This window comes from Colobus angolensis, unplaced genomic scaffold, assembly GCF_000951035.1.
Source record: "Colobus angolensis palliatus isolate OR3802 unplaced genomic scaffold, Cang.pa_1.0 Scaffold42, whole genome shotgun sequence".
Classification (NCBI taxonomy): Eukaryota; Metazoa; Chordata; class Mammalia; order Primates; family Cercopithecidae; genus Colobus; species Colobus angolensis.
The window spans coordinates 3,455,225-3,480,549 of record NW_012117599.1 but is presented as its reverse complement, the minus strand read 5'-3'; the positions used below and the strand labels follow the sequence as shown (position 1 = coordinate 3,480,549).

Below are 25,325 nucleotides of genomic sequence, written 5' to 3'. Positions count from 1 at the left end.
CAAGGTTTATAGATCCATGAAGTTTGTTACGGACTGAACATTTCCCCAAAATTCCTACCTTGAAGCCCTAACCCTCCATATGACTATACTGGGGGCTAGGGCCTTTATTTTTAAAAACATGAAGCTCATACACACTACCATTAACTAATCTAGGGAGCAGGATAATTGAGAAGCTCTTCTGCTTTATACTTATATTTTGTTTGTAAATCAGCAAGCACAGTACAGATATTCCATCACTCTCTCGAACATGAGTATATGGCAAGGGAGCTGGTGGGAGCAGGCGCTACGGGAAAAGACAGTGGTAACTGAGGTGCCAGCTGGGGAAGAATGCCACAGGCGTCTAGCAGGTAAAGGCCAAGATGTTGTTCGATATCATACAAGGACGAGAACAGTCCCTATCCCCAACAACAAAGAATTATCTGGCCCCCAAATTTTAATAGTGCCAGGGCTGAGAAACCCTAATTTAGAATAACAAACCCTCTTAGTCCTTTAAAAATTTAGACAATTTATCCATACTTAGACTTTACAGGAGAAAAGGCAAATGTCGATATACAGGTATTAAAACAAAAAATTGAAAAATTAGTAATACACAAAAAGGAAATCTACAATAGTTTTTAGCTTTAAAATGGTATAATATCCTCAAACAAACTAGTTTTTAATGTATTATTTACACGAAGCTGACAGAACTAAAGAAAACTTTCTCTTGAAGCCCACTGAAATCTACTGCATTAAGCAGGAAAAATACAGAAAGCCTATCAGGTATTGGACTTTACTAAACAGAAGCCTCATCAACCCACCAGATTTAAACAACTGAAGTGATCGGATGCCTCATGGTGACTAACCTAAATATGTGAGGCAAACTGATGCTTATAACTGATGCTGGTAACTGCTTATAACTGATGTTTATAAGCAGAGGGCATATGCTCAGAATACCTCTGCATACTTTTAAACTATCACTCCAAGAACACATTAAAATTTGGAGAAAACAAGAAAAAAATGAAGTAGTCACACCATTCTATCTCAGGTAAGAGAGGGGCGTCCTTGGGTAAGACTAGTATCGAAGGCCAGTAATATTTCAACATTACAAAAACTGAAAAGTATTCTATTCTTGAGGATATATAAAGTGCTGTTCAAAGCCTTTAGCTGTACAGTTTTAATAATCACAGAGGAGTGGGAAGAAAGAAAGTAAAGAGAAAGGGTAAAATAAATACCTCAATCCTCCGTTTTGCTTTGTCATAAGCCCTTTCCTCTTTAGTCCGATCATCATCAGAGTCATATTCAGAATCTGAGCTCATTTCTTTACTCGGTTTTTTATCTAATGTCTTCCCTGAATCCTTCTCATCAGACACCTTTTCATCTTCCTCATCACCTTCACTGCCTTCACTTTCTCCCTCCTCTTCCTCCTCTTCTTCACTTTCTTCATCTTCCTCTTCCTCTTCTTCTTCCTCCTCTTCCTCCTCTTCAGGGTTTTCTTTTACTTCTATATGAACTGTGTTTCCTTCTACTAGGAAGGCAAATATATTTTTAAATAAATAAGCATTAATATGATAGATTTATATCAAGATAAGAGACTTTAAAGCAGGGGTGTCCAATCTTTTGGCTTCCCTGAGCCACATTAGAAGAAGAACTGTCTTGGGCCACACATAAAATACACTAACACTAATAAGAGCTGATGAGCTTAAAAAAAATAATCACACAAAAAAGTCTGATATTTTAAGAAAGTTTACGAATTAGTGCTGGGCCACATTGAAAGCCATCCTGGGCTGCATGTGGCCCACAGGCTACAGATTGGACAAGCCTGCTTTAAAGTAAGGGAAGGAAATAATGCCTGGACCAGAACTATTTCAGATTTTTTTTTAATTTGGAATATTTGCATTCTATACGTACTTCGTATTTTTTTAAATTTGGAGTATTTGTATCCAAAATCGGAAAAACCTGAAATATGAAGTGCTCCAATGAGTATATCCTTTGAGCGTCACGTCGTGGTGCTCAAACTTGATTTTGGAGCATTTCACATTTCAGATTTTTGAATTTCAGAGGCTCAACTTGTATTTAAGGAAGTAACACGGTGTTTTCATACATCATAAATGCAAGGTGTTTGTCTACATGCTAAAACGAAGTCTGTCACTTAACAGTAAAACCTTAAGACAGTAATCCATACTGAAGTCGGCAGTAGTAAGCCAGAATCCATGGGAGAACACAAACCCAAGGAGGTGAGAACAGTCTTTAGTATCACTTTCCCCTTATGGTCATTTGTTGATTCGGGAGGAGGCAGATGAAAGGCTAAGCTGCACTGGGAGTCCAGACCTACCAGAATAGTAAGAATTCAAGAGGGTGCAGTGAGCAGACATTGGGTTACATCTTACTGTGGGGTAAAATCATGAAGAGCTGTACCCTAGGAATAAGGATGAATAAGAAATAAACAGGATCTCCCCATTACTGGCAGATCACCTTCAGATCCTCTGGATTCTAAGTCTAGAATAAGATGATTCCATATTGCCAGTTCACTCAGGTACCTTGTGGAAGTAACATATAAAGTAGCTCTGGAGAAAAGAAAACATCATTCTTGACCTCAAATTACTTCTCCAAGCAAAATATCCAGCACATACATAAAAAGAACAAGGCACATGAGAAAACAATTTACATGAGAAGAACCAACATATAAACACCAAAAGGACTTTCATAAAGTTATAAAATCAAAATTTTAAAATGACTGTGCTTCTAACATTCAGTCAGAAGCAAAAGACAAAGTTAAAATTTTACAAGGTAAATTAAAACTATAAAAAAATAGTTAAATGGAAATACTAAAAGTGAAAAATACAACAAATGAAATTAAGAATTCAAAAGGTGGGCCTAACCTCAGAATAGAAAGAGCCAAGGAGAAAATTAGTGACCTAGAAGACAGTCAAGAGAAGCAATCCAGAATGAACCACAGACTCACTAGGTGGAAAATACAGAAAAGAAAATAGGAAACAATGATACAATAAGAGGGCCTATCAGAGACATCATTGGGATTTTGGGGGAGAAAATAGCTCCTAACATAAAACTGATAAAAACATAAAACCATGTATTAATAAAGCTCTACAAATAGAATGTATTTTTTAAAAACCTATTCTGGCTACATCATGATAAAACTGCTAAAAACCAAAATCACATGAAAAATTGAGGCTGATACCTGACTTCTCAACAGGAACAATGAAAGCCAGGGCAAGGGAATAATAACTTAAAAGTGTTAAACTTCAACCAATAATTCCTCACTCAGTAAATATATAAAACTAAAGAATGAAGATGTAATAAAGACGTTTTTAGAAAGCAAAACAGAATGTCTAACTGATTCATAAAAAAAAAAAAACTCTAAAGTGTTCTTCAAATAGGAAGAAATGATCTCAAACGGAAGGTCAAAGATGCAGGAAATGAAGCACAACAAAATGTTAACAATGTGGGTAAACTTGTAAGTACTGACTACATAAAATATAAGCTGAGGTTTTAAATAGATAATGACAAGAAATGAGAACAATTATATCTTTTTTGTTTTTTTTTTTGAGATACAGTCTCACTCTGTCGCCCAGGCTGGAGTGCAGTGGCGCAATCTCAGCTGGCTGCAACCTACGCTTTCCGGGTGCAAGCGAATTCTCGTGCCTCAGTCACCTGAGTAGCTAGGATTACAGGCGCACGCCACCATGCCCAGCTAAATTTTGTATTTTTAGTAGAGGTGGCGTTTCGCCATGTTGGCCAGGCTGGTCTCAAACTCCTGATCTCAAGTGCTCTGCCTACCTCGGCCTCCCAAAGTGCTGGGATTGCAGGTGTGAGCCGTCACGCCTGGCCGAGAGCAATGATATCTAAACAGAGTATTGGGTAAATGTCATTCAAGTACTCTAAAGCCCCTGCATTGTTAGAGGATAACATTAGACATTGTTAGTTCAAAGGTACGTGCTAAAAATGTTCTTAATCACTAAAAAGTTTTATAGAGAAGTACACAACTGCTAAGCTCATGGAAGGAGAAAAAAACAAAACTTTTAAAACCTAGTAACCCAAAAGATGATTAGAGAGAAAAAGAACCACGCAGAACAAAAAAGGACTTGGTAAGATGAAATGTTTAAAATCAATATACTTACACCAAATGTTAATTACACCAACTGTTACATTTAACGGGCTAAGTATTCTAGGTAAAATACAAAGATTGACAAACTGGACTAAAAAAATCTCAACTAGATCCTAGCTGTGATTTGTAAATGGTGTCCCCTCTAAAATTCATGTTGAAAACTTAATCCCCATTTTGCGGGTAGGGGGTAGCAGGGTGGTGGGGAAGATTTGGGGGGAGTGATTAAGCCACTCTCATAAATGGATTCATGCCCACAGAAAAGTGCCTTCAAAGAGAGTTTGCTCCTCTTGCCCTCCCGTCCCTTCCACCATGTGAAGACACAGCCATCCTTCCCTATGGAGGATGCAGCACCAAGGTGCCATCTTGGAAGCAGAGAGCAGCCTTTACCAGACACCAATGAGCCTTGATCTTGGGACTTCCCAGCCGCCAGAACTGTGAGAAATACATTTCTGTTCTTTAGTACTACCAAGTCTGTGGTATTTTGTTATAGCAGCACAAATGGACTAAGATGCTATTTACGGATACAGAAAGAGTAATAAAGAACGAAAAAGATCATGTAAATCAAAACTCATGTACCTATATGAATTTTAGGTAGACTTTTATATCAAAAGGCATTGTTAGAAATATATATATATCAATGATAAAAGAGTCAATTCATTAGAAAGATACAAGATTGTATTCACCTAATGACACAGCATAAAAATACATAAAGCAAAAATTAACAGAACTCAGGAGAAACAGAAAATCTACAATCATGATTGGAGATTTTAAGACACTGGTCCCAGTAACAGAGAGAAAGAGCAGATCAGAAAAAAAGAAAGCAAAAACAAAAAAACCCTCAGAACGCTATAAAAGACTTGAACAAAATGATTAGCACACTTGACCTAAATATAGAAACCAAGGCATCCAACTACTGCAGAATATGAATTCTTTCCAAATATGAAACACTTACAATAACTGACCATGCCAGGTTGTATAGCAATACTCAACATACTTCAAAGGATAGAATCATGTATGTTCTCTGATCACAATGAAGTAACAAAAGACAATTAGAAAATGCCCATTTTTGTAAATTAAGAAATATACTAGGCTGGGTGCAGTGGCTCACACCTGCAATCCCAGGACTTTGAGAGGATGAAGTGGGCGGATCACCTGAGGTCGGGAGTTGGAGACCAGCCTGACCAACATGGAGAAACCCCATCTCTACTAAAAATACAAAATTAGCCGGGTGTGGTGGTGCATGCCTGTAATCTCAGCTACTCCGGAGGCTGAGGCAAGAGAATGGTTTGAACCCAGGAGGCAGAGTTTGCTGTGAGTTGAGATTGCGCCATTGCACTCCAGCCTGGGCAACAAGAGTGAAACTCCATCTCAAAAAAAAAAAAGAAATACACTAAATAAATCTTAGGTAAAATACATCAAAATGAAAATGAGAAAATATCAACATATCAGAACTTACAGAATTTGACTAAAGTCATGCTTAAAGAAAAATGTATACCTTTAAAAACAAAGATGGGGGGAGTCTGAAAAAAATCAAAGGGCTAGATATCATTATCAGTAAGTTAGTAAAATTAACAGGAAATTAAATCTCAAAGTAGAGATTTTAGTAATAAAGAAGGGGAAATAATGACAAAAACGCTTACTTTCTATTCATACGTACCAGGAACTATAGTATTTATCTCTTCATTACCTTTTAGCAGTGCTTTTTGTAAGTCAGTTTTAGTAACAACCCTATTTGTAACATCATCATTCGGAAAAAATGCATTCTAAACCTTAGGCAGTTATCTTACAAATAACATTCTGAGGAACCACTCATTCACAAAATGAAGATCCACATGAGGACTTAGAAACCTCGGCAAAAGAGAGAACACGAGAGTGATCCCTATCCCCAGAAATGTTCATACGGCTTTCATAATTAAAGAATATTCATTTAAATATATATCATTCATTTCTAATAGCCACTGGATTTATCAGTGTGTGCTTATGAGGTATTCACCTTTTTCTGTCTCCTCATCACTGGCCATAGCTTCCCAATCATCCAATCCAGCATCCTCAGTATCTTCTTCTTCTTCTGTAAGTAAAAATTTGCATTTAAGACACAAAAATTATTTAGAAATATGAATTATTTAGAAAAAAATTATTTATTTCTGAATAAATTATTTAGAAAAAAGTACAAAATTACACTGACATAAAAATAATGTTTCAGTTATATAAAAAATATGTATGCAGCTATTATCTTTAGAACTCTTTTTAATATAGCTAGCATGTTACAATTTACTATTACTAAATGCTTCCATTTCCTACTACTGTCATATTAAACATAACCGATTTTCTATTCAAGCTAATTGTTTCATTAATTTAATCAATTTAAATGTTTCTTTAGATCTTGAAAAAGCTATATGAATATACTCAGTTCTTGAAAACAAATGAAATTTCACATACGTCTTCTTTTTGATCATCCAACTCATACTTTATGCAAGGAATTTATTATTTTGCTTTTAACCTTTACAGGTATTTAAATATAAATTCCAAAGTAGAAGGTACAAAAGTACCACCATTACTCCAGTTCAAAGTAAGAATAGAAAGCTGTGCTCATAACCCCAAAACAGCCAGAAAGCTAAATTCTGAATATTATTTAGATATTAAAGACCTAATACTCTTCTTTAACAAGAATGCTTTTCTTTACTGAAATCTAACCAGGCACAACTATTCTTAAATGAAAGGAAGATGAGGGGTAGGACAGGACATGCAGTACCTGCTTCCCTGAAATAATCATTATTTACTAACAAGTCTGGGTCAATTATCTTGAGGAAATGAGACTCAGAAACAGGTACCCAAAACATCCATCTAAACTAGCAATTCTTTCTGGTGTTAAAAATATGACCTAAAATAATGGACTGCTATTAAGCATATCAATCTGAATTTCTCTAATCTCGTCATATCAATGCTAGGCTGAGGTCTACCCAGGTGAAATGATCCTATTCGCTCAGAAGAGAAAAGAGAAAAAGAAAGGAAAGGAACTATCAATAATATAATTCACCAGTGTTAATCGGACTTAGTATTCTCTAAAGGCTTTTCCCATTCCTGATTCTATCTATAAACACTGGGAATTCTCTGGAATACCAAACATACATTTAGGCAGTCCCAGCTCTCCTATCAATATCTAGTCTTAAGAATTAGAACAATGTTTTCTTTTTTTTTTTTAAGCCAGAGATTTTCCTCAACTCCTCAACACATACACAGATACCCCACAATCAGTAAGCTGAATTCTCTGATTATTGTAAATAGAAGCTGACCTTTAGGAAGGTCTAAAAATGCCAATTTTTATGGTTCTTAAAAAGTTCTAGTTAAAAATGCTTCGAATTTGCTTCTCAAGTATTAAATGAAGACCTTCAGGTCTTTTTTTGAGATTTCTGACTCATAAATAAAAACATCAGAAAAAATCCAAAACCTACTATTCTTTCTTCTTTTTTTTTTTTGCTCTGTCACCCAGGCTGGAGTGCAATGGCATGATCTCAGCTCACTGCAACGTCCCTGTAACCTCTGCCTCCCAGGTTCAAGCAATTCTCCTGCCTTAGCCTCCCGAGTAGCTGGGATTACAGGCACCCACCACCACGCCTGGCTAATTTTTTGTATTTTCAGTAGACACAGGGTTTCACCGTGTTAGCCAGGATGGTCTTGATCTCCTGACCTCGTGATCTATCCGCCTCACCCTCCAAAGTGTATCCTTTCTACAAAACATTTTATTAACACTGCTGGAAAGAACAAAACTGATGCAAGTCTCACTTGGATACTTATTCAAAGTACAAATGAAAAGAAACAGAAAAGAAAGAACTATGAAGAAAGAGAGCCATCCAGTCAGATACTTATTTGGTTCTCCCCAACTATTTATAATAACTAAGACAACTTATGACACACCAACACTATTTAATAAGAATTCACTAATTAAATAATCAGATAATGCTACCCACCTGGTTCAACAGGAGGTGGTGTCTCTTCCTTTTCTGGTACTCCTTGTTCCATAACTTCTACAGCAGCACATAATTCCATTGATTCAGACACTGAAAAAAGGGCAGAAACCAAGATGATGTTTTTTTCTGATGTATAATTTCTGTTAAGATACTCCATTAAGTACTGAATTAAAAACAGTAGTGCAAACCTATTTATTTATTTATTTATTTATTTATTTATTTATTTATTTAATTTATTTATTTATTTATTTATTTGATGGAGTCTCACTCTGTCACCTAGGCTGCAGTGCAGTGGTACAACCTCAGCTCACTGCAACCGCCAACTCTTGGATTCAAACAACTCTCCCTGCCTCAGCCTGCCAAGTAGCTGGGATTACAGGTGCCTGCCACTATGACAGGCTAATTTTTTTATTTTCAGTAGAGGCGGGGTTTCACCATGTTGGCCAGGCTGGTCTTGGACTCCTGACCTCAGGTGATCCACCCACCTCAGCCTCCAACGTGCTGGGATTATAGGCGTGAGCCATCGCGCTGAGACTGTGCAAACCTATTTCTCCAAGTTTAGAAAATGTTTAAATAGGCCGGGCACGGTGGCTCAAGTCTGTAATCCCAGCACTTTGGGAGGCCGAGACGGGCGGATCAGGAGGTCAGGAGATGGAGACCATCCTGGCTAACATGGTGAAACCCCGTCTCTACTAAAAAAAATACAAAAAACTAGCCGGGTGTGGTGGTGGGCGCCTGTAGTCCCAGCTACTCGGGAGGCTGAGGCAGGAGACTGGCGTGAACCCAGGAGGCGGAGCTTGCAGTGAGCTGAGATCCGGCCACTGCACTCCAGCCCAGGTGACAGAGCGAGACTCCAACTCAAAAAAAAAAAAAAAAAGAAAGAAAATGTTTAAATATAGTGATACGTTCTACAGGAAACTATTCTTTCTGCTCAGTAAATAAAATATAAAAATCACAGAAGGCTAAGAAGGAAACCAAACCAAGAAAAGATAAGAATTGTAGTTTTACTTCTCAGAGTTAACAGTTACAGTATTCATAGGGTAGAACTCAGATTTTTCAAAGTAAAATACTTTTTCCATTAGCTTGTCATGTCAATCAAGTGAGAATAATGGCATTAATAAGAAATAAGTTTAGAAAATAAGTTTCAATATGCATTTCAGATTTTTTCCTTTCTTCTTTACAGATACTGTTTTGAAGATTGTGGGGTAAAGGCAAACCAAATAGTTTCTACGTTACAGGCTATTTTGTATACAAACCTTCTTTACTTTCTAGCTGCTGTGGTATTTTTTTCCTCTTTTTATCTTCATAAATTGGCCTCTTCTTTGGCAAAGAGTCTTTTGATGGCACTTCAACACCTGAGGGATAAAAATGAAAAACTTGAGGTTTATACTACTTACATGTCACCTGAGAAGTACTATTTAAAGGATAGCATTTCATTCACCACAGAGACACATACCCTAAAATATGAAAGGATATTCATGGAAAAACTTGTATCTTCTTTATATAAGGTATTTTAAAATTTACATACAGTAAAAATGCTTTTTTATACACAGTGCGAGTATTGATACGTGCATCACCATCACAATGAAGATACAGAAAAGCTCCATCACTCCATCACCCTGTGCTGCTCCATGTAGTCAAACCCTCCTTACCGTCTTAGCCTCTGGTAACCACTGATCTGTTCTCCAACCAAAAGATTTGCTTTTTCTAAAATGTCACATAAATGGAATCTTAGTCTGGCCTCTATCATCATAATGGATTTGAGAGTCATTCACTCTGCTGCACATGTCAATACTTCGTTTCTTTTTATTGTTGGGCAGCATTCCATTGTATGGATATATCACAGTTTGCTTATCCATTCAACAGCTGAAGGACATTTGAGTTGTCTCTGCTTTTTTGCAATTATGAATAAAGCAGGTATGAACATTTTCAGACAGGTTTTTGTGTGAACATTTCTATTAGGCAAATATTTTGTAGTGTGAAAGATAAAATATAATGTAAATATGACCTTAATTTTTATAAAGACACTGCCAGTTGTTTTCCAAAGTGGCTACACTACCTTGCCTTCCTCCCACCAGTAATGCAGAAGAGTTTCGGCCGGGTGTGATGGCTCAAGCCTGTAATCCCAGCACTTTGGGAAGCCGAGGTGGTTGGATCACCTGAGGTCAGGAGTCCAGGACCATCCTGGCCAACATGGTGAAATCTCATCTCTACTAAAAATACAAAAAATTATATTATTAAAAAAAAAATTATATTGTGGTGGTGGGTGCCTATAATCCCAGCTACTCGGGACGCTGAGGCAGGAGAATCGCTTGAACCTGGGAGGCAGAGTTGCAGTGAACCGAGATTGCGCCATTGCACTCCAGCCTGGGCAACAAGAGCGAAACTCTGTCTCAAAAAAAGAAAAAAAAAAAAGAGTTTCAGCCGCTCTGAATGTGGTAAAGATAAGTTTCTCTTTTTTTAGAACAATCTTTTCAGATGTGTATAGCTTCTTGGTGAAAATGTCTGTTGAAACTTTTTGCACATTTTTAAACGAACTTATTGGTTTTCTTATAGTTGAATTCTGAGAGGTCTTTATATATTTTGGACATTAATTCTTTGTCAGATATCTGATTGGGAGGTACTGTCTTAGAACTCTCTCAACAGTGTCTTTTGCAGAGAAAAGTTTTGACTGGTCTTTCTGAAAATGTATCTTTTTTCCTTTTATGGTTTAGAGTCCTATCTAAGCACTCTGCCTAACGCAAGATATCCTATGTTTTCCTCTGAAAGTATTATTGTATGTTTTACATTTAGATATAATGCCCATTTGGGTTAATTTTTTGTTTGTTTGTTTTGTTGAGACGGAGTCTTGCTCTGTCGCCCAGGCTGGAGTCCAGTGGCGCAATCTTGCCTCACTGCAAGCTCCGCCTCCTGGCTTCACGCCATTCTCCTGCCTCAGCCTCCAGAGTAGCTGGGACTACAGGCGCGTGCCACAGCACCCGGCTAACTTTGTTTTGTATTTTTAGTAGAGAGGGGGTTTCACCATGGTAGCCAGGATGGTCTCGATCTCCTGACCTTGTGATCCGCCCACCTTGGCCTCCCAAAGTGCTGGAATTACAAGCATGAGCCACCGCGCCCTGCCGGGTCAATTTTTATACAGTGGGGATTAAAACTAGAGTTTTGGATTTTTCTGCATACAGATGTCCAATTGTTCTAGTACCACTTGCTACAAATACTGTATTTTATCCACTGAATTACCTTTCACCGATACACTAACCGTGTATAGACTGTCTGTCTATCTTTCTGGCAATATCACACTATATTAATTCCTATAGCTTTATACTAAGTCTTGAAATCAGGTATTCTAAGTTTGTTCTCCTTTTTCAAACTTATTTTGGCCATTTTAACTCTCTGGTCTCTTCATATCCATTTTAGACTAGTTGATAGATAGCTACAAAATATGCTATGATTTTGACTGGGATTGAACTGAATCTATAGATTGCTGGATTACTGACACAGTCTCTATGGGCAGAAGCCTTAGAATAAAAACAACACAAATTGTATACCATGGGATTTTTGAATGAAGTCACTAATAAAGGAAAATGACTAAAAATGTTATCTCTAAAGTAGGAATATATATGGATGTGTGCTGTGCATGTGCTGAAGAATGTCTAGAATGGTAAAACCATAGCTATGACTGATAAGACAAATACATTAAACAAACCAAAGAAAGAGGATAAAGCCAGCTGAGAATGCAGAGATCATCACTTCGATTAAAGTTTTCCTTGCCTAGCAGCCTACACCTACTAAGATGAAAAGCATGGGCCTAAGGGGAAACTGTAGGCTGGATTACCTGAAGGGTAGTCCCAGTAACACCCTAGACTTAATCAACTGACTATTCTTCTAGTCATGGACTCTCAAATAAGCTGCTGTATTTGGAATCAACACCAAGACTTGTATGTGTTCAGACATTCCATTCACTTTGCAAACTGAGACATCACAATCAAGTTCTTGAAGAAGCTCTTTGCTTGAAATGAGTTTATTACAAATTATTGATAAAGGACTCATATATATATGAGACTGTGCTTAGTAGTCACAGGCTGAAGGATGATTGAAAAGTTAACCTGCTGCACATTTCAGAGTAATTTTATGAAAACACCTGCAGATGCCTACACTCTCTGAGAGTACATTTTCAGCTCAATGAATTAAGTTTTACAATATCTAGGTAATAAATGTAGTAAGCAGCTGTCTTCCAAACATATAATGAAACAACGCTGTAGGATCTTTTAATGAGATGACTCCTGTGAGTGGGCTGTGGGGGGGGGACCTTGAATGTGAAGCTAAGGAATTTGGACTTTTATTAATAGACGATAGGGAACCAATAAGATGGTAAACACTGGACAACACTATGAAGAGTAAGAGACCAGGGTCAGAGATGCCACTTGAGAGATCATCTCTTACAAGCCTATGCTAAAGACTGATGCTAAAAGTCCATCATTTTACACTGTAATTTCCATAACTGTAAGTCTAACTGCTCCTTAAAACAGCATTTTTGAGACTGGCAAATCACTCCCTGCTTGGTCCCATCTCAATTTCTTCATGGGTGCTTTTAGCCTCTCCAATAGTCAACGATGAAATCTGATGTATGAATGCTAACTATATTCAAGTTTGTACCTAATTTCATGTAAAATTTTTAAAAAGCTGTATTCTCAGTTAAGAATAAAACTGTCTAAAATCTAAGTATTGGGTTTCTTCACATCTAATGCTGAACATACATGTAAGAAAAAGTGGCAGAGACCAGCTTAAATTTCAGCTCTGGGGCCTTGGGTAGTCTGTTTACACTCTCTGAACCACCATTTCCTCATCTGTATGATGGAAGTAAAATAGCTATAAGAATTTTTATAAGGGAAAAATAGACAATGTCAAAGACATTGTAGCATCAGTTACACACTAAGCACACAATAAATGGTAGTTATTACTGTAATTATAGCATAAACACCAAAATGACTGTAATCTAAAAATCTAGGGAATACAGGAACAGGAAATTTAAGAGAGGCCCCAATATATTCTTCTCATTGGAGCAAAGACACTATTTTAAATCATCTTACCTTTCAAAAAAGTAATAAATTATATGCCCAGTTGTGATCTCTAAACACTATTCCCCTCTAAAAGGAACCAAAGCTCTTTGGATAAACAACTGATTCCAGGTCTCAGGCCATGCAAGATGAACCTGGGATATCCTGTTGTGTCAGAAAGTAAGGAAAAGGTTAAAAAAAAATGGTCACGAATACTTTTTCACTGTGGTCATGTGGGTAAACTAATATGCTGTCTGAGAATCACTGTATTTCTTTTTTATTTTTTGGGATTCACTTTAAAACACGCCAGGATAAAAAGTAGATGGAGAAGTACAAAACAAGAATGTCAAATGGTCCTGATTGTTGAAGCTGGCTGATAGGTACACAGGGACTCATTCTATTATTATCATTATTCTTGTTTGCGGGAGGAGAACTCAGACACACTATCATTTACATATACATTTTTATCCTTGTGTAGACATCATCTTCCTAAACAATGAAATTACATCACCTATTCCTTACGTTTTACTGACCTTTTTCACAGATTTTCATAGAAACTGTCCTGATGCAAATTCCATTCTCCTTCTCAACATTAAGGGATATAACTGCATGTGCAGAGCTCTCTGACTGTTCAGTTAATGAAGAGTACCACTCACCCTGAGCTTGTAGGAGTTTAAGAGTAGCTTCGGCTCTGGCTCTGGCTTCTCTCTGGGATTTAGTTAAAAGTTTCCCTTCTTTTTTCAAGCGTTCTTTTCTTTCTTTTTCTTTTTGCTTTTTCCTTTCTCTTTTTTCTTGTTCCAGTCGTTCCTATAAAAGAGTACATGTCAGACAAAACCTGTATTCATTTAACGAACTATAAAATCCAAATGTAAACAATCCAAACTTCAAATAAATCTCTTGAGACACATGCAAAGTATATCTGGAGATTCCAAAGTATTTTAAATGTTGTACATGATTATTAATTAATATCACATCAGATTATTGGCAATGATACATAAGCAACTTATGTATCAAGGAATCTATTACTGAGAAAATAAAGATGTGCTGTACCTCTTCATCTTATTATTCGTATCAGAAAAATAATATAACTGAATTACCATGCAACTATGAAATTCTCAGAATTAGAAGATTAAAGATATTTTACAGAGAATAGATTTTAAGTTAAACACAGTATCAATGTTACCAACTTCATGAAAACATACCTCTTCTTTACGCTTGGCTTCTAATTCTTCAAGCCGTTTTATACGTTCTTCCTCTTCTCTCTTCTGTCTTTCTTCTTCCTCTTTAAGCTTAGCCAGAGCTTCTTGCATAGCTTTAACAGTGGCTTTGCTAGGTCCTTTTTTCTTCTCTTTCTCTTTTTCTTCTTTTTCTTTCTTTTTCTTCTTATCTTTCTTCTTTTTGTCTCCTTCATTGTCATCTACCAAAAAAGAATAAAGGCAAAGCATTGAAATGAAAAAAACAATTCCCTGTGGTGATGATGAGCAAAACCCAACCATAATTCAAGGACCATAATGGGCCAAGGCTGATGCCAGCAGCAGGCTAAGTTCTCCAGGCATCAAGGCATCCTGAGCACTTTGGTAACTAGAATAGCTCAGAATAACTCACAGATGGCCTCCTGAGAAGTCTGCAGTGCTGGTGTTGGTCTCAGACGTCCCGAGGAATACAGTAAGACAGAAGGACACTATCAGCAGCAAAAGGGCAATCCTGCACTTAATGTATCTCTTAATCCCTGGTACCTGAGTGGCTGGTATCCAATAGATGCCTATATGAAGTTCTAACAATCAGAATGAACTAACACCCACCTAAGTTCTGTAGCTAATTTCACTTCTACAAGATGGAGATAATGAGAATGATGTCTACTTTAGGGGGATATTAGTAGGATAAAATACAAAAATACAGGTAGTTATACTCCCAGAACTCTAAAGAATTAAAAGCTATGAAGGTACTTTCATGGTGTTCCTCCTCAAAGACATCCAGATAATAAAAATCCTAGCATTTAAAAAAGTTGCTGGGCACAGTGGATCACGCCTGTAATCCCAACACTTTGGGAGGCTGAGGCATGTGGATCGCCTTGAGGTCAGGAGTTCGAGACCAGCCTGGCCAACATGACGAAACTCCATCTCTACTAAAAATACAAAAATTAGCTGGGCATGGTGGCGGGCACCTGTAATTCCAGCTATCTGGGAGGCTGAGACAGTTGAACCTGGGAAGAGGAGGTTGCAGTGAGCTGAGATCGCATCACTGCACTCCAGCCCGGGCAACAAGAGTGAAATTCCGTCTCAAAAAAAAAAATAAATAAGGAAAGAAAGAAGGAAAGGAAGGAAGGAAGGGAAGGAAGGGAAGGGAGGAAGGAAGGGAGGGAGGGAGGAAGGAAGGGAAAAGTTGTGTCATTTTTCCCATTAAACGTTGTCCAGTCAACAGAAAAACTACTTTTTTTTTTTTCCAAATGGAGTCTCACTCTGTCGCCCAGGCTGGAGTGCAGTGGCCGGATCTCTGCTCACTGCAAGCTCCACCTCCTGGGTTCACGCCATTCTCCTGCCTCAGCCTCCCAAGTAGCTGGGACTGCAGGCGCCACCACCACGCCTGGCTAATTTTTGTATTTTTAGTAGTGACGGGGTTTCACCGTGTTAGCCAGGATGGTCTCGATCTCCTGACCCCGTGATCCACGGCTTCCCAAAGTGGATTACAGGCGTGAGCCACCGCACCTGGCCAAAAAACTACTGTTTTAAGAATATAGTATGGCCATGCCATCCAACTGATCTTTAGCTATTTTCATTCTAAGTAAGAGGAAGAAATTAGCTAGAACTTTTATAATTGGTTGTTTAAAAAAATGGCTCATTATTGCTTAAAAGACATTAACTTTAGCACGTTGAGTTTTAAGTGCAGCAGAAAATATTAGCAACTTCATGAAAACATTTATTTGTGAATTTCATAAATTGAACTAGGTTTTTAAAGACAGGAAAGAATTCAAATATTATCTGACACGGACTTATCAGAAAGAATAAATTTTTCATTAAGTAACTTCTATAGTCTTTATCAACAGCAAAAAAAGTTTTCATAATGAAATTCTACAAAAATTCCAGTCTGTACATAATCTGAAAGATATTTATACTACATGTGTAACAATGCAAATCAAGTCAAACACTCAGATGTAATTTTTCAGATGGCTCCTTACAATAAAGTACCTCTATACTCATGGACAAATAACAAAATGACCTTGGGGCATAATGATGACAACTTATACTGTGAATCAAAAGCCTGTTGCTCTTTCCTCTAAAGTATTAACCAACCTTCTGCAGCTGTGGGAGTCTCTGCTTTCTCTTCAGAGGCAGGGATTACTCCAATATCAAGAATCACTTTGGATTTGACAGTTTCTTCTTCAGATTTCCTTTGAGATTCCTTTTGTTTACTCAGATCCTTTTTACCTGTTTCTAACTCTTCTTTTTCTTTCAGCTTCCGCAGTTTCGCTTTTTCTTCATCTCGCTTTTTTCTCTCGCGCTCCTTCTTTTCTGCCTTCTTTTGGGCCACTGTCTTAATTTTGAAGGAGGAGTCATCATCTTCATTCCCACTCTCTATGTTAGGACCTGGCTTGTTTTTTTGATTTTTTTTCTGTCCTTTTCTAGATTGCAAAAATTCATCTGATTCATCACCACTTTCACCAGAAGAATTTACTCTTGAACGCTCTTTAATTTTTTTACTGTTATCCTCATCCTCTTCTGACCCATCCCACTTCTTATTTGATTTTTGAGCTTTCCCTTTAGCTTTTTTAGGAAGTTTGTTAAAATCATCATCATCATCACTCCCAGAGTACATTTCCACTTTTGGTTTTGCAGTCTTTTTTGATTTTGAATCTTTATCTTCCAATTCTTCACTATCATTATCATCAAAACTCTGTTTTTTGCCCTTCTGTCCTTTCTTTTTTTTATCTTTTGAGGTGAATTCCTCTTCATTGTTTTCTGTTGGCTAAAAAATTTCCATTGTTAGAAAAGATGAACAGAATTATATTTGAGACCAGAGTCATGTGCTTCATTAAGTAAACATTTTTTAAAAATCTCAAAATGATATCAAAATCTTTTTCAAAGTCTTTTTCATAGGAATATAAAATTCAAACAAGCATGAGAGGTTGGCCTTGGCCTCAGACACATCTTGCATTCATTGTAAATTTCAGAATCCAGGGCCTCTTGAAACAGGCATTAATCACCACCCCACATTTACTAACTTTACAAAGCCTAAGGGCCAAGTTGAAAGAAGAAAAAATATTTATCATTTCCCCATTACTCTGAGGCTTATCCAAATTTGAAAGATGAAAAAGAAACGAGAGAAAACTGAAGGTGGAGATGAGTGATTATATCATATCTCCAAATGTACCAATGTTATGAATAAACAATATACCACAAAATACCTTTACATTCCTATTTTTCCCTTTGGCATCAGATTTCACAGAAGCTTTTAAATAACATATTGTACACTGCTCAAAAGTTTCCAAGGCTGGGTACGGTGGCTCAAGCCTGTAATCCCAGCACTTTGGGAGGCCGAGATGGGCGGATCACGAGGTCAGGAGATCGAGACCATCCTGGCTAACACGGTGAAACCGCGTCTCTACTAAAAAAAAAATACAAAAAACTAGCCGGGCAACATGGCGGGCACCTGTAGTCCCAGCTACTTGGGAGACTGAGGCAGGAGAATGGCGTAAGCTCGGGAGGCGGAGCTTGCAGTGAGCTGAGATCTGGGCACTGCACTCCGGCCTGGGCGACAGAGCCAGACTCCGTCCCAAAAAAAAAAAAAAAAAAGTGTCCAAACGTAACTCCCCAAACCAACATTAAGAAGAATACAATATGAAACACGAATAGGTAACAAAGGTCTTTCACCTTCCCTGCAACAGTTTCTCTGTCAGCTTTGATGCCTTGAGCTTCCAAAGACAATTCTTCCAGTTCTTTCAGGATATCATCTTCACTAGAAAAGGATTAAAATACATTGTGAAGCACTGATATAGTTTTATTAAGTGAATCCAGTACCAAAACAAATAAAAATCAAATATATTTAAAATATACTCACTCAAAATCCTGCTTTTTTTTCTCTTTTTTCTTTTTCCCTTTTGACTTTTGAGGCTCCTGTTCTTTGGCAGCACCAGCTCCTTCTATTTCTGCAGCCAAGGCATCAAGATCAATGTCATCCTTGGCACTTAAATGAAAACAAAGATGTCCTAAATGTTACTCAAAAGCAAAATAATCATTCATTTACATAGAAAATTTTATCATTTTGACCTTTTTCATGCATTAGCAGCACACTGAGAAAAATCATCTGCAAGTTCTTTCATGACAGCACAAGTTACATCTACTTATCAGCCTCCCTACATCTGCTTCACTGAAGTTTCTGGATTACACTCAAATAAGGGAGAGTGATAATGAAAAGCTCCAAAGGTTTTTTGTGTGTCTGAATGAAGTTATTTATAAAATGGAGCGATCTTAAAACATAAAACAAGTCTTATTTCTCAACTATCAGTAACAACACCTAAATATTTGGACCCCTGTGCATTTTTACTTGGAATAGCAAAAATTTCAGAGTTGGAAGGAAGTTTAGAGATCAGTCATCTAGCCTATAATCTCATTTTACCAATGGGAAAACTAAAATGCACAAGGACTGAATGTCCTGAGAAAAATATAACTACAAATTCAAATCTAAATGAATTAGGAATGATTCACTAAATAAAATACTTAACCAAAAACCCAGAACTAAACCTGTTCGCATCTGGTTTCATTTCTGGATCCATCCAACAACGTCCTCACCTACCAACATTACTTGGAGTAAACCAAATTAAGTTCCAGCTAAAACCTACAGAAAATGAAGGCAGCCCCATCTAAAATGTACAAGTAGCAAAGGTAGATGAATCCAAATGAATGGCACAGTAAGAAAACAACTCATGTAACATGGCCTTTATAATGGACGCCTTGTAAAGAGATGCTTTATTTCAGCAAAGAAAAAAAATTTTTTTTTTTGAGACGGAGTCTCACTCTGTCACCTAGGCTGGAGTGCAGTGGCGCGATCTTGGCTCACTGCAACCTCCGCCTCCCGGGTTCAAGTGATTCTCCTGCCTCAGCCTCCTTAGTAGCTGGGACTACAGAAGCCCACCACCATGCCCGGCTAATTTTTTTTTTTTTTTTTTTCTGTATTTTAAGTAAAGACGGGGGTTTCACAATATTGGCCAGGCTGGTCTCAAACTCCTGACCTTGTGATCTGCCACCCTCAGCCTCCCAAAGTGCTGGGATTACAGGCGTGAGCCACTGCACCCAGCCTCAGTAAAGAAAATTTCTAAAGAGAAGTAACTTCCAACTATATTATAAATATAATTAAAAGATTATAGGACAAGACATTGAGGATACAGAATTTAGCCTTAAGGAGCTTAATAGGGAAGACAGACAGCAAGCCAGTAAACCACAAATTGCAAAATGTTAAATGCCTTGAAGTAAAAGAACTTAATGCTTTTATAAACAGTTGTTGTTTATACTAAACGGAAATATGCTCCTTTTCTTCCTATATTTTAGACTTGACACTGATCTGTTGCAGTGGTGGGGACTTCCTACAGTACCAAATCTAGAATGGGAAAGTCAGAGGCATCTTTTTCTTACCTAAAGGGGTACACATACCAGACACAGTAAGTCCAAAAGCTAAAGGCAACAAGGTGTGTTATGCCTCAAGAGGGCTCACAAAAGACATCCGAACCACCTAAGAAATGTTTGGGCACTATGTATTTCTTGGTCCCACCAAAGATACAGGGAAACAGAAACTGGGGGGCAAGCCAGGCAGTATATTTTTAGCAACAATGTTTCCAGGTGATTGTGCACCAGATCTGAACACTGTCACTCTTCTTCCTTTATAGATGAAGTAACTAGTAACTGAGGCACAGAGAATCTGCCCAGGATCACACGAGTCAGAGATATGGGATTTAAATCCAGAAAGTCTGATTCCATAGCCAGATGTCTTACTTCTGCTGACATAATCCAATTTGCATTTTAGGGCTGGATGCAGTGTCTCACACCTGTAATCCCAGCACTTTGGGAGGCTGAGGCAGGCAGATCACTTCAGCCCAGGAGTTTTGAGACCAGCCTGGCCTACACTGTGAAACCCCATCTCTAAAAAATATATAAAAATTAGCCAGGCATGGTGGCACATGCCCCTTGTCCCAGCTACTTGGGAGGCTGAGGTGGGAAGATCACCTGAGCCCAGGAGGTTGAGGCTACAGCAAGCTAGAATTGTGCCACTGAGTAAAACCCTGTTTAAAAAAAAAAAAAAAGCATTTTAGAATGCTACCTCTGGTATGAATGGCAGGGCTGAATCCTGACTAGTCAGGAAGCAAGGAGACCAGTTAGGAAGCTTCTGTAGTAAGTGTAACGAGAAACAATGAACACCTAGACTTGCCCAGTGGCAGGCAAGATGTAAATCAGTTAGATGAATATTAAGGGAATCGAATCAACAACACTTAAGTGATCAACAGGATGTATATAGAAAGGAGTAAGGAAGAATCAAGGACAAATCTCAGGTCCCATCAGGTAACAAGAACCTAAGTCTGCCCCAGCATCTCCCAGGAGTATCCCCAAAGGCAACTCTGGCAACATTTCACGCTACAGCAGCTTCTGACAACTGTGTGAGAAGAGAAGGTTGAAGTTTGGCATCTCATTTCCAAAAATTTATCTGCCCTCACCCAAACTGTATTCATCTCATCAAAATAGCTTCAAGAATCTTCTTGTGATTAGCTATATTTCTGGAGAATTCATCAATAAACATCTCTAGGATAACAGTGTATAGGACTACATTTGTACATTATTAAGTCTGAAAGGCTTCTTGTAGCTAACAATATAAGATGAACAGTTTTGTAATATGCTTATATTCAGGCATTGTGCTGACCAATGCCTAGACATAATATATATACTGACACCTAATATTCACAACAATTTCATAAAACTATTCTTAAAGATGGTAATTTTTCAAAGGCCACCAGCTACAAAGTAGCATACCAAGAATTCAAGCCCAAATTTTAACAGCAGATTCTACTGCCTTCCTAGAAAATGGGAAATAATCTAGTGTATTACCTGCTTGAAAAATTCAAACATAGCTATAAAATTCCTATAGTTTACATACAAAGGCAAAAGACTTCGCATAAGTTAACAGAAAACTGAAGAACAAAGCTGCAAGACTCATTACTCAATTTTAAGATTTATTATAAAGCTACTATCAAGACAGTGTAGTACTGGTGAAAGAAGAGACACATAGATCAAGGCAACAGACCAGGTAGCCCAGAAATAGAGCTCTGAGAAGGATACTAGTATTAAAATAAAAACACTAACCACAGACTGAAAGAAACATTTGCAAAGCACTACTAGCTGAAAGACCTGTATCCAAAATACACAGAGAACTCTTAAAACTCAACAATAACAACCCAATTAAAATATGGGCAGTCACCTTGTCAAATTAGGGGCAGGGGGAGTAGATTAAAAATGTTCATCATCATTTGTCACTGGGGAAATGCAAATTAAAACAAAGAGATAGTGGTATATACCTATCAGAGTTGCTAAAATCCAAGAAACTGACAATACCAATTCCTGGTAAGAATGCAAAACGGCTGATTCTAGGGCAGGGGCTAGACATAGACAAAATAAGCCTAGAGCACTGTGTAATGGTAGGATGCAAGGAAATGATTTAAAAACAAAAACAAACACGCAAATAAGAAAATGCCAAAACACACAAAAACACACATACACAATGTTGAGTCTATGACAAAGGGACACATGAGCCAACTGAAAGAGCTCCCAATGGGCAATGGGAGCAACAAATTAATATGTTAATTAATTAGAAGAACAAATTAAATAACAATATTAAATTATAACCTAAGTATGAAATAATTCCACTAGTCATACAATTAGAGAGAAATGATTACGTATATAAATGAGGAAGAGACAAACGTATGCAGAAGAAAGCTAAATAAATTATGCAGAATTCCATCCTCAAGGAAGTGGAACAGAATTTTCCACTCCTAAACAATGAGCTGTGTACAGTGATTTCATTCCAAAGAATACAATATAGAAAGAGAAAGAAAAAAGGAACATTATAATGCAGAAATCTGACAAACACAGCCTCAGCCAAGTGATCAACATCGACATCAGTGATATAATGAAATCTGAGAAACTATCACAGATAAAACAAACCTAAGGATAAATGACTACTAAATGTAATGTGGTATCCTGTATAGGGTCCTGGAACAGATACAGGACAGTAGAGAAAAACTAAAGAAATCTACACGAAGTATGCACTTCACTTAATAATACTGGTTCTTTGACTGAAACAAGTGTACCATGCTAATACAGTAATAACAGAGGAAACTAGGTGTGGGGCATATGGAGACCCTGTATTGTCTTCACAATCTAAAACTTCTACACATTCAAGTTTATTTTTTAAAAACTGAGCGGCGAGGCTGGGCGCGATGGCTCATGCCTGTAATCCCAGCACTTTGGAAGGCCAAGGCAGGTAGATCGTCTGAGGTCAGAAGTTCAAGACCAGCTTGGCCAACAAGGGAAAACTCCGTCTCTACTAAAAATACAAAAATTAGCTGGACGTGGTGGCGCATGCCTGTAATCCCAGCTACTCCGGAGGCTGAGGCAGGAGAATCGCTTGAACCTGGGAGATGGAGGTTGTGGTGAGCTGAGATCACACCACTGCACTCCAGCCTGGGTGACAGAGCGAGACTCTGTCTCAAAGAAAACCCCCAAAAAACAAAAAACAAACAAACAAAAAAAACTGAGGGGGGAAAAACCATCATATTACTTAGTTATTCCAAAGAAAGTAACATACTTAAATCTAACAAGTAAAGTACTTATATGTGGAAAATTACAAAATGCTTATGAAAGAAATTCAAGACTTGAATAAGTGAAGAGACATGCCATGTTCATGGACTACAAGACTCAACACAGTAAAGATGACAATCAGCCCTAAAATGATATATAGGTTCAATACAATTCCAATAAAAATCTCAGCAAGATTTTTAGGACATAACCAATATAGACAAGGTTACTCTAACATTTATATGAAAAGGCAAGAAACTAGAATAGCTAAACCAATTTTGAAAAAAGACTAAAATGTGAGAAATCACTCTACCAGATTTCAAGACTTAACCAAAGCTCTTGGTACTGGCAAAGGAATAGACACAAATCAAGACAAGAGAAGAGAGAGAACCCAAAAACAGTCCCAAAGAAGTATAACCAATTAGGCCAGGCACAGTGACTCATGCCTGTAATCCCAACACTTTGGGAGGCCAAGGCGGGTGGATCACTTGAGGTCAGGAGTTCAAGACTGGCCTGGCCAACGTGGTAAAACCCCATCTCTACTAAAAAATACAAAAAGTAGCTAGGTGTGGCGGCGGGCGCCTGTAATCCCAGCTACTCAGGAGGTTGAGGCAGGAGAATCTCTTGAACCTGGGAGGCAGAAGTTACAGTGAGCTGAGATAGCACCACTGCCCTCCAGCCTGGGTGACAGAGGGAGACACTGTCTCGAGGAAAAAAAAGTACAACCAATTAATTTTTGACGAAGGTGCAAAAGCAGAAGACAGCCTCTTTAACAGTGCTAGAGCAAATGGACACCTGTCACAAAAAAATGAACCTCACCCTCAGTCCTTATCCAAGAGTGAACCCAAGATATATGATGTACTTAAAAAAACAAATAAAAGCATAAACTTTTAGGAAAAGAGTAAAATATCTTTCAGATCTAGCACTAAGCAAAGAGTTAAGGCTTGAAACTAAAAGCACAATCCAAAAGGAGTGGAACTCATCAAAATTAAAAACTTTTGCTGTGAAAGACTATGTGAAGGGAATGAAAAACAAGATACAAAATGAGAGAAAATATTTCCAAACCACAAGGATTAACAACTAGAATATACCCAAAACTCTCAAAACTCAACAGTAAAATAAATCCAAACAATCCAATCAAAAAATGGGCAAAAGGCATGAAAAGACATTCCACGAAAGATATACAGATGGCAAATAAATGTTCACATCATTAGCTATTTGGGAAATGCAAATTAAAACCACAATGGGGTATCACTACATACAAATCACTACATACCAATGAGAATGCCCTCCTCCCCCACAATAGTGATAATAACCAATACTGGTAAGGACAAAAAGGAACTGGAAAATTCACACACTGCTGGTAGAAATATAAAATGGCAATGCCACTCTGGAAAACAGTCTATTAGTTTCTTGCAAAACTAAAAATGTACTTACCACATAACCCAGCAACTGCATTCTTGCACATTTATACCTAAATAACAAAAAGTTATGTTCATGGAGAAACTTGTAGACAGAAATTCATAGCAGTTTTATTTTCAATAGCCAAAAACTGGAAACAACCCACATTTCCTCTAATAGGTGAATGGTTGAATAGACCGTGGTTCATTTCCATTCCACGAAATATTATTCATCAATAAAATGGAATGAGCCATTGATACATGCAACAACTTTGATAGATCTCAAGAGAATTAGGCTGAGTAGAAAGAAGCCAACCTCAAAAGGTCACATACATACTAAATTCCATTGATACAACATTTGTGAAAGGACAAAACTTTAGAAATGTATAAGACACTTGAGGTTAGAGACAGGTGAAGTGTGTGTGGTGGGGTGGGGAGTACAGGAAGGAGGCAGTTACAAACATCCAACATGAGGGATTCTTGCACTGATATTCTGCATCTTGACTGTGTAATGGATATACAAACCTACACATGTAACAATATTGTATAGAACTAACTATAGAAACACACAAACACAAAGAGTATAAATGAAACTGGGCAAACCTGAATATAATCAGTGGACTGTATCAGTGTCATTAACCGGGTAATGGCTGGGCACAGGGGCTCATGCCTGTAATCCCGGCACTTTGGGAAGCCGAGGTGGGTGGCTTGCTTAAGCCCACGAGTTCTAGATCAGACTGGGCAACATGGCGAAACCCTGACTCTACAAAAACTACAAAGAAATTAGCCAGGCAGGCCAGGCGTGGTGGCTCATGCTGTAATCTCAGCACTTTGGGAGGCCAAGGCTGGTGGATCACGAGGTCAGGAGTTCAAGACCAGCTTGGCCAATATGGTGAAACTCCATCTTTACTAAAAATACAAAAAGTAGCTGGGTGTGGCGGTGCGCGCCTGTAGTCCCAGCTATTCAG

At 37.8% G+C, this 25,325-nt stretch overlaps 1 protein-coding gene across 2 annotated transcripts in view; it reads right to left on the bottom strand.

The window, feature by feature from the left end:
* Nucleotides 1-25,325, bottom strand: part of EIF5B (eukaryotic translation initiation factor 5B) — a 63,049-nt gene that overhangs the window by 22,611 nt on the left and 15,113 nt on the right. The window contains exons 2-11 of one of the 2 annotated variants that reach the window (XM_011956566.1): nt 24,395-24,431; nt 18,180-18,305; nt 17,993-18,077; nt 16,415-17,087; nt 14,327-14,541; nt 13,781-13,931; nt 9,327-9,425; nt 8,071-8,160; nt 6,096-6,170; nt 1,212-1,504 (exon numbers count right to left, since the gene is read on the bottom strand). In XM_011956566.1, the coding sequence (XP_011811956.1) occupies nt 1,212-1,504; nt 6,096-6,170; nt 8,071-8,160; nt 9,327-9,425; nt 13,781-13,931; nt 14,327-14,541; nt 16,415-17,087; nt 17,993-18,077; nt 18,180-18,305; nt 24,395-24,399 (1,812 nt within the window). In that variant the 5' untranslated portion in view covers nt 24,400-24,431. The remainder of the gene's footprint in view (nt 1-1,211; nt 1,505-6,095; nt 6,171-8,070; nt 8,161-9,326; nt 9,426-13,780; nt 13,932-14,326; nt 14,542-16,414; nt 17,088-17,992; nt 18,078-18,179; nt 18,306-24,394; nt 24,432-25,325) is intronic. The other variant, XM_011956565.1, reaches the window with a different exon arrangement.